The sequence below is a fragment of the Oncorhynchus mykiss genome, chromosome 5, assembly GCF_057628025.1.
Source record: "Oncorhynchus mykiss isolate SJ-2025 chromosome 5, ASM5762802v1, whole genome shotgun sequence".
Taxonomy (NCBI): domain Eukaryota; kingdom Metazoa; phylum Chordata; class Actinopteri; order Salmoniformes; family Salmonidae; genus Oncorhynchus; species Oncorhynchus mykiss.
This window is the reverse complement of record NC_143026.1, coordinates 10,426,854-10,443,661: the sequence shown is the minus strand read 5'-3', so window position 1 is coordinate 10,443,661 and position 16,808 is coordinate 10,426,854. Positions and strand designations below refer to the sequence as shown.

The 16,808-nt window shown below is 40.8% G+C and overlaps 1 protein-coding gene across 3 annotated transcripts; it reads right to left on the bottom strand.

Moving 5' to 3' along the window:
• Positions 1-1,196: 1,196 nt before the first annotated feature.
• LOC110523169 (NACHT, LRR and PYD domains-containing protein 12) lies at positions 1,197-16,551 on the bottom strand. Of its 3 annotated transcripts, none has more exons than XM_036976747.2 (10): positions 16,380-16,476; positions 14,064-14,191; positions 13,264-13,408; positions 12,850-12,885; positions 10,063-11,797; positions 6,872-7,045; positions 6,610-6,789; positions 6,276-6,428; positions 6,146-6,183; positions 1,197-4,017 (listed from the first exon to the last, which is right to left on the bottom strand). In XM_036976747.2, the coding sequence occupies exons 3-10, from the start codon at positions 13,364-13,366 to the stop codon at positions 3,413-3,415; spliced, it is 3,024 nt and encodes a 1,007-aa protein (XP_036832642.2). In that variant the 5' UTR covers positions 13,367-13,408; positions 14,064-14,191; positions 16,380-16,476; the 3' UTR covers positions 1,197-3,412. The 3 variants fall into 3 exon arrangements, with proteins under 3 accessions (XP_036832642.2, XP_036832641.2, XP_090089797.1); XM_036976746.2 differs by having other exon boundaries at positions 13,264-13,842; positions 16,380-16,465; XM_090233671.1 differs by lacking the exon at positions 6,610-6,789 and having other exon boundaries at positions 13,264-14,191; positions 16,380-16,551.
• Positions 16,552-16,808: the final 257 nt, after the last annotated feature.

The window sequence follows — 16,808 nt, the reverse complement described above, 5'->3', positions numbered from 1 at the left end:
AAGCTTGTAGCGTCAAACACAAAAAGACTCAAGGCTGCAATCGCTGGCAAAGGTGCTTCAATAAAGTACTGAGTAAAGGGTCTGAACACTTATGTAAATGTGATATTTCAATTTTTAATGTTTAATACATTTGCCAAAAATTCTAAAAACCATATTTTTTCTTTGTCATGTGTATTGTGTGTAGATTGGAGGGAAAAATAACTATTGAATCTATTTTAGAATAAGGCTGTAACGTAACAAAATGTGGAAAAAGTTCAGGGGTCTGAATACTTTCCAAATGCACTCTATATACAGGGAGTACCAGTACCAGATCAATATGCAGCTATATACAGAATGCAGAACATTATTGTTTTACATTTTTTAAATTAGTTGTTTTTATCCATTAATATGTTGTATGCTCATGGATTTCACTTTGTAGTGACAGCCACACGAGTGTAAATAAATACAACTTGAAACTTGAAAAGTTTGTTTATTTCATTCTGTGCTGCTGAGCTAATGTCGTGGAAATGGAACCTCATTGTTATGGGATACGTAATGTTCTATCAAAATGTAATTCTTTATTACATCATAGTTTGATATAGTAATTTGAAAGTATTCAATTTGATAGACGCAGTAAAGGCGTCAATGGAACTCAACCAAAACAATGGAAATACCATGGAAACGTGTTGGGGAAAGATCCCAAATCTCCTGATTGCCTCTCAGCAAAATTCTTACATTTAGGGTAATATAGTGTGAAATACACATATACTCTGATTTTACCTCAAAATAATGCTTGTATGGATGTTAAACCCAATATATGTTCATGTCATAGTGACTAATCAGCTGAATTACAGTTAAAAACAACTGACTACCACCACAGATTTCTGTATGCTAGCTATGCTACCAGCTTAAATTATACGAACAGGAGTTAGCATTTAGCAGTCACTTCTTCTAAACCTGGAAACGGACTACTTCTAAATGTTATGCAGCTAAAACAGCCAGATATATCCAAATCTGACTTTAGTAACTACATTGTGGGCCTGTTAAAATACACCAATCATGACCGATTTGATGACTATCCACCTTGTTAGATCAGATTTGTTTACTGTGCGCCAATCTGCCGTCCTTCTATCCCCCACGGTCTGTGTTCCATTGACCTCTACCGCATCTATAGGCCTTTATTTTCTTTCAGTAGAAAATCACTACTTGAGACTTGATTACATTGTTAAATATGATTTATTTCAGATAAACAGAACAGACATTTTTCAAATCGATTGTTTTGTCCTCTGTGACGTCACATCAAGTGTCGCGTAATACCATTTTTTTTCCCCCTATTGCTAAATCTATTTAAATTTCCCTGGATAGTTCAACGCTTCCATTTGGTCAGCCATTTTTATTCACAACAAACAGGTAATCAAATTGCACTCACCAGATAGCATCAGAGATGGACATGGACACAGTCCTGTTACATTAATTCATCCCTAACCCAGAACTAAAATCTTGCGTAATTGTAGAAATGGAACGTCTGTTAACGAGAGATTAATTAATCCCCAGAGGAGAAATGTGATGTCACCAGCAAAGACAACGACCAGAGTACTAGTGACTGATGAAACAAGTACAACTTCATGATGTTCATAAGAGACTCTGTATAATATAGTCTATAAGAGCCAAAATATTCACTGGAATAGACTAAATCCAATAGAATCAATGGAAAAGTGTGCATCCATTGATATGTAGGCTGCGTGTAAATGTTTAAAAAGGCATGTAGTTCTGTCCTTGTCTAATGGCGTTCTTGTTTGCAGCTATGTGTCCACCTTAAGTCGCCACACCTGAAATATGGTTGTCAAAAAAAATAAACATTGTTTAAAATAGATAAACAAAAACAGGGCAAAGGGTAATCAACCCCTATCTTTTTCCTGTAGGCATATTGTAGAGGGTCCTGGAAAGCACAGACTTGCTCCTGAACAACCTTCTCAAAACACTTCATGATCTGTGACTGAGGTCAGCGCTATTGGCCTGAATTGCTGCCCTGCATTTGCCTTTTTACAGACTGACACTTCACATGACTATGCATGCGTGCTTCTACACCTGCATTGCTTGCTGTTTGGGGTTTTAGGCTGGGTTTCTGTACAGCACTTTGAGATATCAGCTGATGTACGAAGGTCTATATAAATACATTTGATTTGATTTGATTTATGCATGGTGTTTTGCACCTACTGGGATATTTGACATAAAAAGAGTAACAAGAGTAACATGTATGTAATGAAGTACCTCACAAAGCACCTGTGGTTTAAACCGCAGGTGCTTTGTGAGGTCCTGATGGGGTTAAACCACAGGTGCTTTGTGAGGTCCTGATGGGGTTAAACCACCAGTGCTTTGTGAGGTCCTGATGGGGTTAAACCACAGGTGCTTTGTGAGGTCCTGATGGGGTTAAACCACCAGTGCTTTGTGAGGTCCTGATGGGGTTAAACCACAGGTGCTTTGTGAGGTCCTGATGGGGTTAAACCACAGGTGCTTTGTGAGGTCCTGATGGGGTTAAACCACAGGTGCTTTGTGAGGTCCTGATGGGGTTAAACCACAGGTGCTTTGTGAGATGCTGTATTTGGTTTAAAGCACCTAGATTGGTGTGTTTCCTCATCAATAGTGACAGCTATGGGTGGGCTGAGATTAACATTATCATTCATCATATAGAGAGAGTAGTGTGGACAAGTCCTGCTCATTCAGACTTGCATTTGATCCCATAGCCTGTGATCAGCTCTATTCCATTCCACAAGCCCCTAGTTTTGCTGTCCTGCAGCTGACATTCCACAAGCCCCTAGTTTTGCTGTCCTGCAGCTGACATTCCACAAGCCCCTAGTTTTGCTATCCTGCAGCTGACATTCCATTCCACAAGCCCCTAGTTTTGCTGTCCTGCAGCTGACATTCCATTCCACAAGCCCCTAGTTTTGCTGTCCTGCAGCTGACATTCCAGTTAGAGTGTAACTGGAACTACACAGAGGAGAGGGGCCTACATCCTGTGGGCCTACATCCTGTGGGCCTACATCCAACAGATAGTGCTCCTCCACCCAGCCGGCTCTCTGGAACCCTCTGGTTTCACAAGGCCTCAAAACAGGACTTGAAAGGAGCCTCTGGCCCGCTCCACCGGACAAAGCGGAATAGGAACATCCACTCTCCATGGTAATCAATGCAGATTCCGCTTTTTGGAACATTTCTGGCACTCGTGTCTGAATGCAGGACTCGTGTCCGAATGCAGGACTCGTGTCCGAATGCAGGACTCGTGTCTGAATGCAGGACTTAATTATATGTGAAAGTATGCATCTTAGAAATCGTTTTCACTTTATAAACTCAGAATCTTCATTTTCAAAATCCCATCTAAACAACTGTAGCAGGTTCTCTCTCCCACCACAATTTTAAGGTGCGCTCCTTTCAAGTCTCACTCTGTTGCATAGTCTATCAGGCTCTTGCCTATATGCGGTGGAAATTGAGCCTGGGAACTTCTCATTCGGTATCTATGACACAAAGTCACTGAAGAGTTGTTTGTAATATAAAACCCTGGGTAGAGGGGCTCGGTGAATTTGGTATGGAATGTGTACAGGTGTGTCAATGTGTTAGAAGAAGAGATGCTATAGAAGGACAAACTGCCGTCCGACCAAATCAGAGACACTCCTACTCTGTTGGAGCGAGAGGAGACAGATATGGCAGTGTCCTCATCATTGTGCCAGGCAGTGTATTGGTTACCATCACAATCTAGACACCAGGATTTGTCATTGTGTCCCAAAACACAGTCATCTACCTGTCCTCTTCTGCTGATTCCTTTATATGTCATACCTATTTCAACCCTATTCCCACTCCACTCGACCTCCCAGTAGCAGCGGCCAGTCAGACCCTCTCTACACAGCACCTGTGCATAGTAGTGAAATCTCTCAGGGTGATCAGGGTATGGCTGCTTCGTGGTTACCCATGTCACCTTCCTGTTCTCCTCAGACAAAGATAGATTTCTGAACGTTGTGTTTGGGTCCAGTGTGAGGTTACAGGCATCTGATCAGGGAATGAAGGAAAAAAAGTTATCAATATTCACGTAACGATGTAAAGTGTAAGCAAGTAATTTAAACTGTGCTCTATTAAAATGCATACTGATACAATGGACATTAATCATTAGTCTTCAAGGGGCAATCTGGAATTGGTACATCCATTTTTGGACTTAATAATTGTACAAAAGTATTAAGTCCATAATTAGTAATTGTACAAAATAAATCAAATAAAAACACGATAGCTTCAAAACATGGTTAATTAAAATGATCATTTTGATCTCATGGACGGTCAATCCTTTAATCCATATCTCCGGTCTATTTGAGAGTGGTTTCACCCCCCCAAAAAGATGCCGGACAGCAGTTTGGTTGATTTTTTAATTACGGACTGCACATTTAAAAACAACAGTCTGGGATTGGAAAAACAACAAAACAGTAGCCCCACCACCTGTTTCAGTCAAGGGATGGCGCTAGGGAAATGTAACCTTTAAAGTAAAGAACTGTCCACTTCATTGTGTTGCAACTAAATCAAGCCAATTGAAAATGTAAATATTAGGCATATCTATTTTATCAAACGAGATTGTAGTCCTATGAATTATTAACATAAATTGCCTAACTAAATGGACATTTAAGATGAAACATTAATTTATACTGAACAAAAATATAAAACGCAAGACGCAACAATTTTTCTGAGTTACAGTTCATATAAGGAAATCAGTCAATTGAAATTAATTCATTAGGCCCTAATCTATGGATTTCACATGACTGGGAATACAGATCTGCATCTGTTGGTCACAGATACCTTTAAAAAAGTAGGGGCCAGTCAGTATCTGTTGTGAGCATCATTTGCCTAATGCCGCGTGGCACATCTCCTTTGTATAGAGTTGATCCGGCTGTTGATTGTCGTCTCACTCCTCTTCAAAGGCTGTGCAAAGTTGCTCGATATTGGCGGGAACTGTAACATGCTGTCATACATGTCAATCCAGAGCATCCCAAACATGCTCAATGGGTGACATATCTGGTGAGTATGCAGGTCATGGAAGAACTAGGACAGGTTCAGCTTCCAGGAATTGGAATTGCATTATCATGTGAGGCCAGTTGGACGTATTGCCAAATTATTGTAGAGAAATTAACATTCAATTATCTGGCAACAGCTCTAGTGGACATTCCTGCAGTCAGCATGCCAATTGCACGCTCCCTCAAAACTGGAGACATCTGTGGCATTATGTGGTGTAACAAAACTGCACATTTTAGAGTGGCCTTTTACTGTCCCCAGCCCAAGGTGCACCTGTGTAATGATCATGCTGTTTAATCAGCTTCTTGATATGCCACACCTGTCAACTGGATGGATTATCTTGGCAAAGATCTCTGTTAATGCTTTAACAGAGATGTAAACAACTTTGTGCACAAAATTTGAGAGAAATAAGCTTTTTGTATGGGACATGTCTGGGATCTTTTATTTCAGCTCATGAAACATGGGACCAACACTTTACATGTTGTGTTTATATTTCTGTTCACTGAGTATACAAAACATTAAGGACACCTGCCCTTTCCATGACAGACTGACCAGGTGAATGCTATTGATGTCACTTGTTAAATCCACTTCAATCTGTGTAGATGAAGGGGAGGGGACAGGTTAAAGAAGGATTTTTAAGCCTTGAGACACCTGAGACATGGATTGTGTATGTGTGCCATTCAGAGGGTGAATGGGCAAGACAAAATATTTAAGTGTCTTTGAACGGGGTATGGTAGTAGGTGCCAGGCGCACTGGTTTGTGTCAAGAACTGCTGGGTTTTTCACGCTCAATAGTTTTCCGTGTGTATCAAGAATGGTCCACCACCCAAAGGACATCCAGCCAACTGACAACTGTGGGAAGCACTGGAGTCAACATGGGCCAGTGTGTTGACACCTTGTAGAGTCCATGCCCTGACAAATTGAGACTGTTCTGAGGGCAAATGGGGAAACACATGACCTGGTAGTGGACCAGTGTCAACATGAGGGTGCAACTCCATATTAGGAAGGTGTTCCTAATGTTTATGTAGCTTTTTTCGATGTAATCAAGCACAGAGCTCTTTCTTAGTATCATTTTAATCCAGCGCTAACATTCAGACTGGGAGCAAAGTCACCAACAGACTTACATCTAACGCTGAACCAGTATTCTCCCCCAGGGTGAAACCTAGTAAGAGAAGAGCAGAGAATGCACCGAATTAATATTTTGTAATATTAGTGTTTATCACCCATTTCATAGTATGCATTGTTGTGACCCACCTGACTGTATGTTGTCCAGCAGAGAGCAGCTTTACTCCTGAATCTCCTGGGTGATTGTAGCTCAGGTCCAGCTCTTTCAGGTGGGACGGGTTTGACCTCAGAGCTGAAGCCAGATAAGCACAGCCTTTCTCGGTGACTCCGCAGAGCGACAACCTGTGGAAACAGTTGCTATCATCAAATCTTCCCAAAACTCTTCTTCAGTTCACAGGTATAAACCAAAGGCTTGATAACGTTTTATTCAAGCCTACATTGAGAACACTCATACATTATGATAGCTACAGACATTAGCTAGAAGGTCTGAGAAAATTGCCCCATATAACCCAAAGCAACTGACCCCAGTGTCTCCAGTTTACATTGTGGATCATTCAGTCTATCAGAAAGCTTCTGGACCCCTGAGTCTTGTAGATTGTTGTCACTCAGGTCCAGCTTCCTTAGGTGTGAGGTGTTTGACCTCGCAGTCAGAGCTGAGGCCAATGCTACACAGCAGTTCTTTGTGAGGTTACATCTATTCAGTCTAAAAAATAAATTAAAAAAAGAACAAAGAAAGCACAATTGAACAAATAAACAGAGCCCAATTCAAGTCCAGAATTATTCACCTTAGTGTCTCCAGTTTGCAGATTGGACTCCTCAGCCCAGCAGAGAGCAGTTTCACTCCTGAATCCTGTAGGTCATTGTCACTCAGGTCCAGCTCTCTCATGTAAGAGGAGTTTGAGCCGATAGCTTTTGCCAACATTTCACAGCATCTTGCTGTAAGGTTACAGCTATCTAGTCTGGAGAAGAATGTTTTTCACAGAATGACACACATGTTAAATTGCATAACCCTTTGTCATAGTGTATGCATTAAAGGTCCAATGCAGCAGTTTTGACCTCATTATCAAATCATTTCTGGGTAACAATTAAGTACCTTACTGTGATTGTTTTCAATCAAAATGTTAAAAAATAAACCAATAGCTTCTTAGCAAAAGCAATTTCTCAAGCAAGAATTTAGAATTTTGCTAGGACTGTCTGGGAGTGGTCTGAGTGGGGAGTGGGAAACTGACAACGAGCTGTTATTGGCAGAGAGGTTTGGAACTCTATTATTGATCTATTAACTAATTTACCTCCTGGTGATGTCACCAGGCAGGCCAAAACTCCATCCCACCAAAACAGGCTGACATTTCAGGTGGTCTTTTCAACCAGCTCTAAAGCTAAAATGGCATTATCAACATTGTCACAGTATTATTCCAACCTCATATTGTGGAAATATACATTAAACACAGGAAAATAACATTTTTAACTGCACTTGTCGTTTAAGCTAAAGCAGAATGAAACGTTTATTTCAACAATGCTATACATCAAATCACATGGCAGTATTGGCTCCTCTATTATCAACTATTTTGTGTTTAAAACATTTTATATGGTCTTCGTATCCCTCTCTGATGGAGGTGTCTTGTATTTAAGTGATGATGCCAGAGAAGCATGTGTTGCGGGGACATATTGGCACGAGTGTTAGGCAAACCGTGGCAATATATCCTCCAAACATCGGCTTCTCTGGCATCATCACGTTTATACAACGGGTTACCAACATATTCAAATAATGATTTACATATTTTAATTAAAAACGTTATTTTGATATATTTATTAATACTATTTCATCCTTCCACGAGATATAGTCCTGACACAAAATCTAGGGTTGCTACCTGAGCCGGTGGGTCGTTCGTTCTATCGGTTTGGTTGCAAGAGACGCAACCCAGCCGATCAGTCTTTATGTTCTGTATCTATGGACGCGACCCAGCCAATCAGTCTTTATGCTCCATTGCCATACTGGCTGGCAATGTCCTTATCCTTTGCTTGCCAGCAAGCCAACTACGGCTAACATACAGTCACGTCAAACAGTTCAGCCAGAATAACAACAGTAGCAGCAATTGCATTTGTTTAACTGTTTTCTTGAGACATTTATTTGGATACATCCATAACAATGAGCTAATAATGCACGATTTCACCTGGCATAGAAAATGTGTGCTCGCATCAGGACACTGTTGTTATGTTGTTAAGAGGAGCTAGCCAACAACATAACTAACGTAAACTCGTATATCGCCTTGGTCCGTACAATTGCCCTTATTTTAGCGCTCCAAAAACACAATACTTCCAGATCAACTGTAAGGTCAATACCATTGTAAAGCACAATTTCTCCCCTTTCCAGCAGAATCAATTACATGACCTAAACGTTGCCCGTTTCTGCATAATTCAAGCAGGCAATGAGCCCCTTCGGGTCTTTTTTAAAAATGGCGGGTGGGGAAGCTAAAGGTATGATAGTGAGAAGGAGAGATGTCGTGTGGGAAAATTGCTTTTTTTTTTTCACTCGATTTGTCCAACTTATGACCTTATCGCCTCTAAAATGTTGTTTTTAAAGGATAAGAGAAGTGCTACACCTGGTACAGAGAGATTGTAAGACAGAAATAGTTGCTTTATGCGTGCTGTACGTTACGGAATGACACGTCACGATGTAACGGAGGGTCAGTTTTTTCAACTTTTCTCCAATACTATAGAGCCATTACCATGTCGATCAACGCTTGAATAGAAACCTTAGTTCACACCCCCGATTTGGACGTCAACACAGTCCCATTAGTTTTCCTTGTAGCCTCGTTTGAATGTTGCGGTTGCGCACATTTGTACGGAATGGGGTGAGTTTACTTTAACACAGTCACTTCAAACTGAAGCTGGAAAGACTGCAAACTAGCTGCACTTCATTTCGTCTTACCTGTTTTCTATTGACATTTCCTCGTAAATGTTATATATCCATAAAAATGAGGCTAATTCATGATTTCAACTACCTGAGAAAATATGCTTGCCTGTCTGTCTCGCCCTGACACATTCATTTCTATGGGACAGCTGGAGATCGAATTTCAATATTGAAACAATGTTGCAAATGTCAGACAGACAGACCGCAAGTGTTTTACAAATATCGCTACTGAAAACCAATTGCTAGTCTAAAAGAAAAGGGGGATAAAGTTTATACTTGTCTGGTTGAGCTGATGAGACAGTGGATTGCGCAGTGAGATGGAACAGAGTAAATAGGCATTTCAACGTCATAGTTTTAGCCGGTGGTAACTTCTGGAATAGACACCGGCTGGAATGCGGTTTTAACCAATCAGCGTGCAAGATTAGACCCAACCGTTGTATAAAGTGGTAGTATCCCTCCTGGATCTATCACTCTCCCTGCCTCTTCCACCAATCCATTTGTTTTTTTTATGGACAGAAAAGAGCAGAAGCTCTGAGCTGTCCGATCAGGTCCATCGTCTACTGAGGAGCTATCACTCTCTGATGGAGGTGTCTGCTTTAGATTTTTACATTTTGAATGGCACATCCATGTCATTACCCTTCTAGTGGCAAGCACTTGAAATTAGCAAGGATGGTGCAATTCAATTATACTTTGGAAAGAAAATCAAACGTGAAAATGTTACTTTAACTCTACCTACATGTACTGTACATATTACCACAATTACCTTGACTAACTGGTGCCCCAGCATATTGACTCTGTACCGGTACCCCCTGTATATAGCCTCGCTATTGTTATTTTACTGCTGCTCTTTAATTATTTGTTACTCTAAAAAAAAAGTTATTTTATTTACTTAAAACTGCATTGTTGGTTAAGGGCTTTTTTTAAGCATTTCACTGTAAGGTCTACCTACATCTGTTGTATTTGGCGCATGTGACAAATACGATTTGATGATTTTACGGAGGCCAAAATATAACTTCTGTCCCTGGGATATACAAAGATCAACTTTAACTTTAGTAGCCTACTTACAGAGCACACCTGCAGGAGGTGATGACTGCCAACAGCTTCAGGAGGCCCTCCTCTGATCTGATGTATTTCTTCAGGTCAAACACCTCTTGTGTTTCCTCAGATGTCATTAACACAAAGGTAAGTGCTGACCACTGTGTAGGTGACAGGTTATTCACTGGCAGACTCCCCGATCTCAGATAGTTCTGGATCTCCAGCACCAGAGACTCATCCTTCAGCTCACTCAGACAGTGGAACAGGTTGATGCTCTTCTCTGGAGAAAGGTCCTCTCTGATTTTTTCCTTGATGTAGCTGACTGTTTTCTCAATGTCCTCTCTGTCCTTTGTCTCTGGTAGGATTCCACTCAGGAGTCTCTGATTGGACTCCAGTGAAAGACCAAGCAGGAAGCGGAGAAAAAGGTCCAAGTGTCCATTCTGGCTCTCTAAGGCTTTGTCGATTGCCGTCTTATGTAAGTCAAACACAGATTTCCAAGACTGTGGAATACATTCAAAACAAAATATTGAATGTTTCCTTGTCAGCTTTGGGAGAAGTACATTGTTGTTGTCTGTTGTGTGACAGTGGTAAGCATATAGAGCTGCAAGGAACTCCTGAACACTCAGATGCACAAAGCTAAAAACTTTCTCCTCCTCCAGAAATATTTCAGTGCACACACCCGAGTACACTATAGCCACCTCAATGTCAATACCACTCTCTCGCAGGTCTTTCTCATAGAAAATCAATTGTCCTTTTTGCAGTTGACAGAATGCTAGTTTTGCTAGTTGAAGGACAGCATTTTTACTACCTGTGGGATACTTCTGTTCTGTCATTTTATCAGTCTGGCAGAGCAGGAAGTGTTCGTACATTTTAGTCAGAGTCTTTGGCATCTCTCCACTCTTTGTTTTACCCAGGATATCATTCAGAACAGTGGCTGAAATCCAACAAAACACTGGTATGTGACACATAATGTGGAGGCTCCTTGAAGACTTTATATGGTTGATGATTCTGTAGGCCTGGTCATCATTACAGAATCTCTTCCTGAAGTACTCCTCCTTCTGAGGGTCATTGAAACCTCGTATCTCAGTCCACTGGTGGATGTAGTTTCGATCAATCTGATTGGCTGCTGCAGGTCGGGAGGTTATCCAGATGAGAGCAGAAGGGAGGAGCTGTCCTGTGATGAGGTTTGTGATCAGGACGTCCAGCGGAGCTGTTTTTGTGTCTTTAGCCACATCTTTATTATGATTAAGGGCCAGAGGGAGTCGACTCTCATCCAGACCATCAAAGATGAACAGAACCTTAAAACCTTCCTCCAGAGTATTGATTGGTTCCATGAAGGGGAAGAACTGATGAAGCAGGTCAATCAGACTGCAGTCTTCTTCTCTTATTTTATTGATTTGGCGAAAAGGAAGTGGAATGATGAAGTCAATGTCCTGGTTCTCCTTTCCTTCTGTCCAGTCGAGAATAAACTTCTGTACAGAGACAGTTTTTCCCACGCCAGCGATGCCCAGTGAAAGCACTGTTCTGATTCGTTTCTTCTGATCAGGCTGGGGTTTGAATATTTCACTGAGCTTAACGGTCTCTTCTGTGGCTGGTGTTCTGGAATCCAGACATCTGACCTCATGATCCCCACTGACCCCTCCCATGGCCCCATCTATCACGTAAAGCTCAGTGTAGATCTTGTTTAGATAGACGAAATCCCCTTTCTTTGACGTCCCCTCATATATTTGGTCATACTTCTTCTTTAGGTACGATTTCAGTTCATCTTCAATTGCAAGGGAAAACAAAGATTCAGTTTATTCTTTCCACTTTTAGCCTATAATAAAACACATGCATCTTTGATCACATTTGCAGACCAACGCCAGATAAATTCCAGACAGTAGGCTAATAAGTAGCCTCGGCTAGATTTGGTTTCCAAAACTGATAAGCCTGTAGTGTAGCCTATATGTTCTAGGCCAATATGGGAAATGGCCCAGGTAAAAGGTAGGACTCATCAACATAACCTGTGGTAACTCCCATGTGCCATCCAAACGAAGCCCAAAGATCCGATTTCAGGACTTTTCAGAGCTACCGCAACTCGGCACAAGAAAAGCTTTTCTACAGATTCTACACACCTGTGATAGCTTGCTGGAGTATGGGTAAAACATTTTTTTTATTTTATTTTATTTAAATGATGCTGAAGAGTGTTCTATGATGTATGGGAGGCAGTCGCTTTTGCAACAAAATGATTTTACTGTGCCAGGTCTCACACAGACTATTGGTCACACAAGGTGTCCACCTGAGGATTTCAAATGAGTAGCCTAACAATTATTTTCTTTTTTTTCTGCATTTGCAACAAAATAATTGTCCATGACAATTGAATAGCTCAACACATGATCATAAGCAAAATAATCATTACATTTCAAATAGACAGGAAGTTGACCATAGTTTATTAGTAGATGGGTTATTGAGTTAAAGATTCTGTGGTAATTTCAGTCATATTTTTTAAATATTTTTTTTTATGGTTACAGTCATCAGATGAATTTGCATGGAATTGCATTAATCAGATGACTGACTGCCCGCAGGGCACAGTGCCACTAGTTATTTATATAATGGTCATGATAACTGCATGTGTTTGACATCATTATGTTGTCTTTTGGTCAGGTTTTGTAATTGTTGTATGAAAAGTAGCAACTTTGCAGTATTCTCTCTAGGACGATTTGATTTTGTCGTGAAAGAAATAAGACGTCTTATCTGGTTCTCAACCAGAAAACCACTTCATAGAATATGACGTGCCACGTGTCAATCGTAGCTGTTGTGTTCATTTGTATTGCTCACCTCTGACTTTCTGAACCACTGCTGGACTACTCCGGGCTGAGAGAGAGAGAGGGGAGAGAGAGGCTGTGTGATTCATGGTGGTTTTAGCATGGCTTTTAAGCACGTGCTGAGGTCATATATAAAAAGGCGCTATCCAAGTAGTACCATCGACCATCACAGCCGTGCTAAAATTACAATGGAGCACCAACCCCAAACCTTTATTAAAACAAAATGTACGTACATTGACACCATTAATTTTGGCAATACATTCTGAACACATTAACTGTATGGCATCATAATATTGTCATGAACATCACATACGCTAATGGGTATAACTTATAGTTCTTGAACAGGCCAGAGCCAGACCATAGCCATTTCAATACTAACACAATATGACTATCTATTATCCCTTTATATGTTTTTAAATCATCTAACCTGCTGGTTCTGTCCACATATTAGTGAGATCAATCAGCTTCATCTTCTTCAGGACCTCCAGTGTGATCATCTTTGCGCCCTCAAGGCCGTAAGTCTCCACCATCTTATCCACAGTGTCCTGGTGGTCGGCTTTGTCCAGCCGGGCCTTTGGGATGTGTTGAGAGAAACCTTTTACACCCTGGACCAGGTGCCATTTGAATTTCTTCAGTTTTTTTTCACACAGGTTGTCCTCTAGAGTGGCCAGCAGCAGCTCAGGGACAGGTGTCTCCATTGTTGATCAGTAAGTTGAAAACATGACCCACTAGGCAAAAACTGTTTGAATCAAAATAGTCTGTGTGTTTGCTTCCACGTCATTTCAACCACAAAAAAAGCAATGTGATGACGTTGAATCAATGTGAAAAACGGATAAGATTTGCAAAAAGTTACCAATGTAAGGGCATTTAGTATTTTTTCATCCAACTTCTAACCTCAATCCAATGACATGGTGAAAATTTGTTGTTGATTTCACTTTGAATTCAAGGTTCGTTGACAACTCAAACAAATGTTAATCCAAAGTGGACGTAGAACTGACGTCTGTACCTAGTGAGGAGGTAGTTCGGTAGGAAATGGTGAAAGATTCTTATCGTTAAGCCAAGATAGTTCAGATGGGCTTTTACAATGGGTATTATTGTTGTGCAGAGCAAGCATGAGGCTGCGAGATCCTATTGTCACGTTTTAGCATGTAATTGCATATTTCACTTAGGGAACAATCACTGAAGGTCGAGTGTACAATAACTTTAATTTTCTGGTTTGATCTTTACCGTTAGTCTTTGACCCCCTTCACAGCTGCTGACACGGTGAACTGGTCTGGAAAGTTATCTTCTGTCTCACGACTAACTCAGGTCTGCTGCTCCTGTCCGGAGGTGATTGTCCTTCTCTAACTGGTTTACTAGAATAGAGTGTGATGTTGCAATAACTAGACGTTAGTTACTAATTAACATGGGCATTTATTCAAGTTCACCTGCTCACACACCATACATTCTATAACATACATTCCCTTTCTACAAGACACTGTAATAGAACATCACATAGAGTCAATGAGGTTTCCAATGAGAAAACTGCAACAGGAAGTTTTGCTGGAGGCAGAAACCAGTTGTGATATTATGTTATCTGTCATTTTAAAATAAACCCCTACAGCCCTATTCCTACCCCTTTTATAGGCACTTGTAGAAATCTAAGACGATTGGATAGGTGTCTGGAGAGAAGTTTCTTGTTCCTTGTTCCTCCTGTGATTTTGTCAATGTGCTGACTCTGAACATTATTTTGTGCTGACTCTGAACATTATACATTGTTACATTTTCATTCATCAGTATTATTCACTTTACTATGAACTACTGGAGCAACTTGCGTTCAGACTGAGGGTCCTATTCAATCAAGCCTAGTCAACGGAGTTTCCATGAATAGGAGAAAAAAAACCGTTTAATTTGTGCACTACAAATATGGATATAAATATGTACATAAACTATGACTTCTCACAACCATTTGAAACCTACGAGTCCGGACAGAGATCATTGCGGCGCGGTCGGACTGAGAAGACGGGTGAAAATGTTTTTGCTGTCCCGCAGATTATTGGGAAACGGGCATCTCTGCTTTATGTGCTGTTAGCCTAGGCCTACCTAGTGTATTAAAAACACGTCTTTGTCGCATTATGCACTCAGAATTCGCTGCTTCATTTTCAGAGCCTACTCTCCCAGCTGGCCGTGCGAGATCAAGTGCGCCTAGTAGCCTATATGTGTGGTTTCAATGAAATAGTCGACCTAAGCATGTGGGGAATAACGTGGCAGTTACCTTAACAATTAAATTCATTTAAATATGATTAGACTATAGTTTACTACAGTGTCTGAAAAATAAATACTGATAATGGAAAGTGGAGGGCGCTCAAACAACTTGAGTCAAAGTGCAATCAAAAAAATTGATAATCATTGAAAAAACGCGCGCACAAGCTACCATGGTGAGTGAGCCTTGCACATTTTATTACTCAATAAACATTGACTATCCATTTGTTTTGTCTCTGCATGCAAATCGTCCTCCTAAAAGTGTCGGCTGTTGTCATTCTTGTTGCTTCAAGTTCAGTAGCCATACATGTCGTGCGAAAGTGGTCTCAATTTAAGTAGAGTCGGCTAGCTTATGCATGGGCGGAGAAACACCGGGCAGTTGTCTTTACTAAATATGATTAGGCTATAGTTTACTACATTGCCTATAAATAAATATTAACACCCATATTTTTCTCCGCCTGAAAATCGTCCCACTCCTAAACGGTTGGCTATACAACGTAGTAGTTTAAGAGAGTGCATTGCTTGCTGTTTGGAGTTTCTGTATAGCACGTTGTGACATCTGATGTAAAAAAGGGCTTTATAAACCAATGTTATTGATTGAATGAAGAGAAAGTAAAAGTCTCTCCAACTGCTCTCTTCAAACTATGTCCAGTACTACCGGAAGCCTAATATAAAGGGCCATGTGAGAATCTCTGGTGATTTAACCCATTTCTTAGCATATTTTTTGTGCATTTTGATATTGCCTATAGGGCGCATAATTGCTGGGACCATGGCTGGCAAGTGAGCTGCGTCACATATGCCTAAACGTTGCGGGACTGGTTGGGTTTGGGACCAGTCCCTGCGGTAACAGGTGAGAGTCGGACAGAAAGCCAGCGGTTTCGGTATGAATAGATGTAGGTGCCACGTAGACCTCTACACTACATCAGTAACAACACTTGCCTTGCCCACACTATCTGAAGCGTCAGGTGGTATTATTAGTTCTGGTGGGTCTTGTTACTAGAAATGGACGTGTAAATTGGTTCAGCACACTACTGAAGTCCCCTAGGAGTGGAATAATGCTCTGCTCATTTTAACCATAAGAACTAAAAAGTCCTTTATCCATTGTTGAACAGTTGATGCTATCTAGGACTCTACCCTTCATTTCACAATCCTCCATCTTATTTTGCATTTTCGATTGTCCCTGAATCCGTTCCAAAAACGTAGTAAATATCAAGGTTGCCAACAAACAACGCATACAAAGTCGTTTAGCGGTAGAATGAGAGCCCACTCCCTACCCAGTATGTAAATGCGTTTTTCACTCACCACGTTTATTCGGAAAAATGTTTCTTCATTCTGATAGCCTCCACCATTTCTCGTTCGTTGGTTTAGTTATTTCCGGTATTCGCCGGTGAACTCTATTGCGCCTCAATTAGGCAATCGTTATGATTGAAATGTAACTAGCTAGCCCCAGTATTTTATTAGCTAGGTGGCTTGTACAGAATTGTTACCGATGATACTGTATATACCAGCCTACTCGTACTACAACAAACATACATTGTATTTTGCCAAGATCTCTCTGTGTTAATCCTGTTTCCCAAATATAGTAGGTAACTTGTGTCTGTGTCAAATCACATTTATTTATATAGCCCTTCTTACATCAGTTGATATCTCAAAGTGCTGTACAGAAACCCAGCCTAAAACCCCAAACGGCAAGCAATGCAGGTGTAGGAGCACAGTGGCTAGGAAAAACTC

Bases quoted from the DNA above. Each gene is read 5' to 3' on its own strand.
- LOC110523169 (XM_036976746.2), bottom strand. From the start codon at position 13,534: ATGGAGACACCTGTCCCTGAGCTGCTGCTGGCCACTCTAGAGGACAAC. The intron at 12,886-13,263 runs GTTAGATGATTT...TCTCTCTCTCAG, and splicing joins TATGTGGACAGAACCAGCAG to CCCGGAGTAGTCCAGCAGTG. The intron at 6,184-6,275 runs GTGGGTCACAAC...TTCTCTTACTAG, and splicing joins GCTGGACAACATACAGTCAG to GTTTCACCCTGGGGGAGAAT.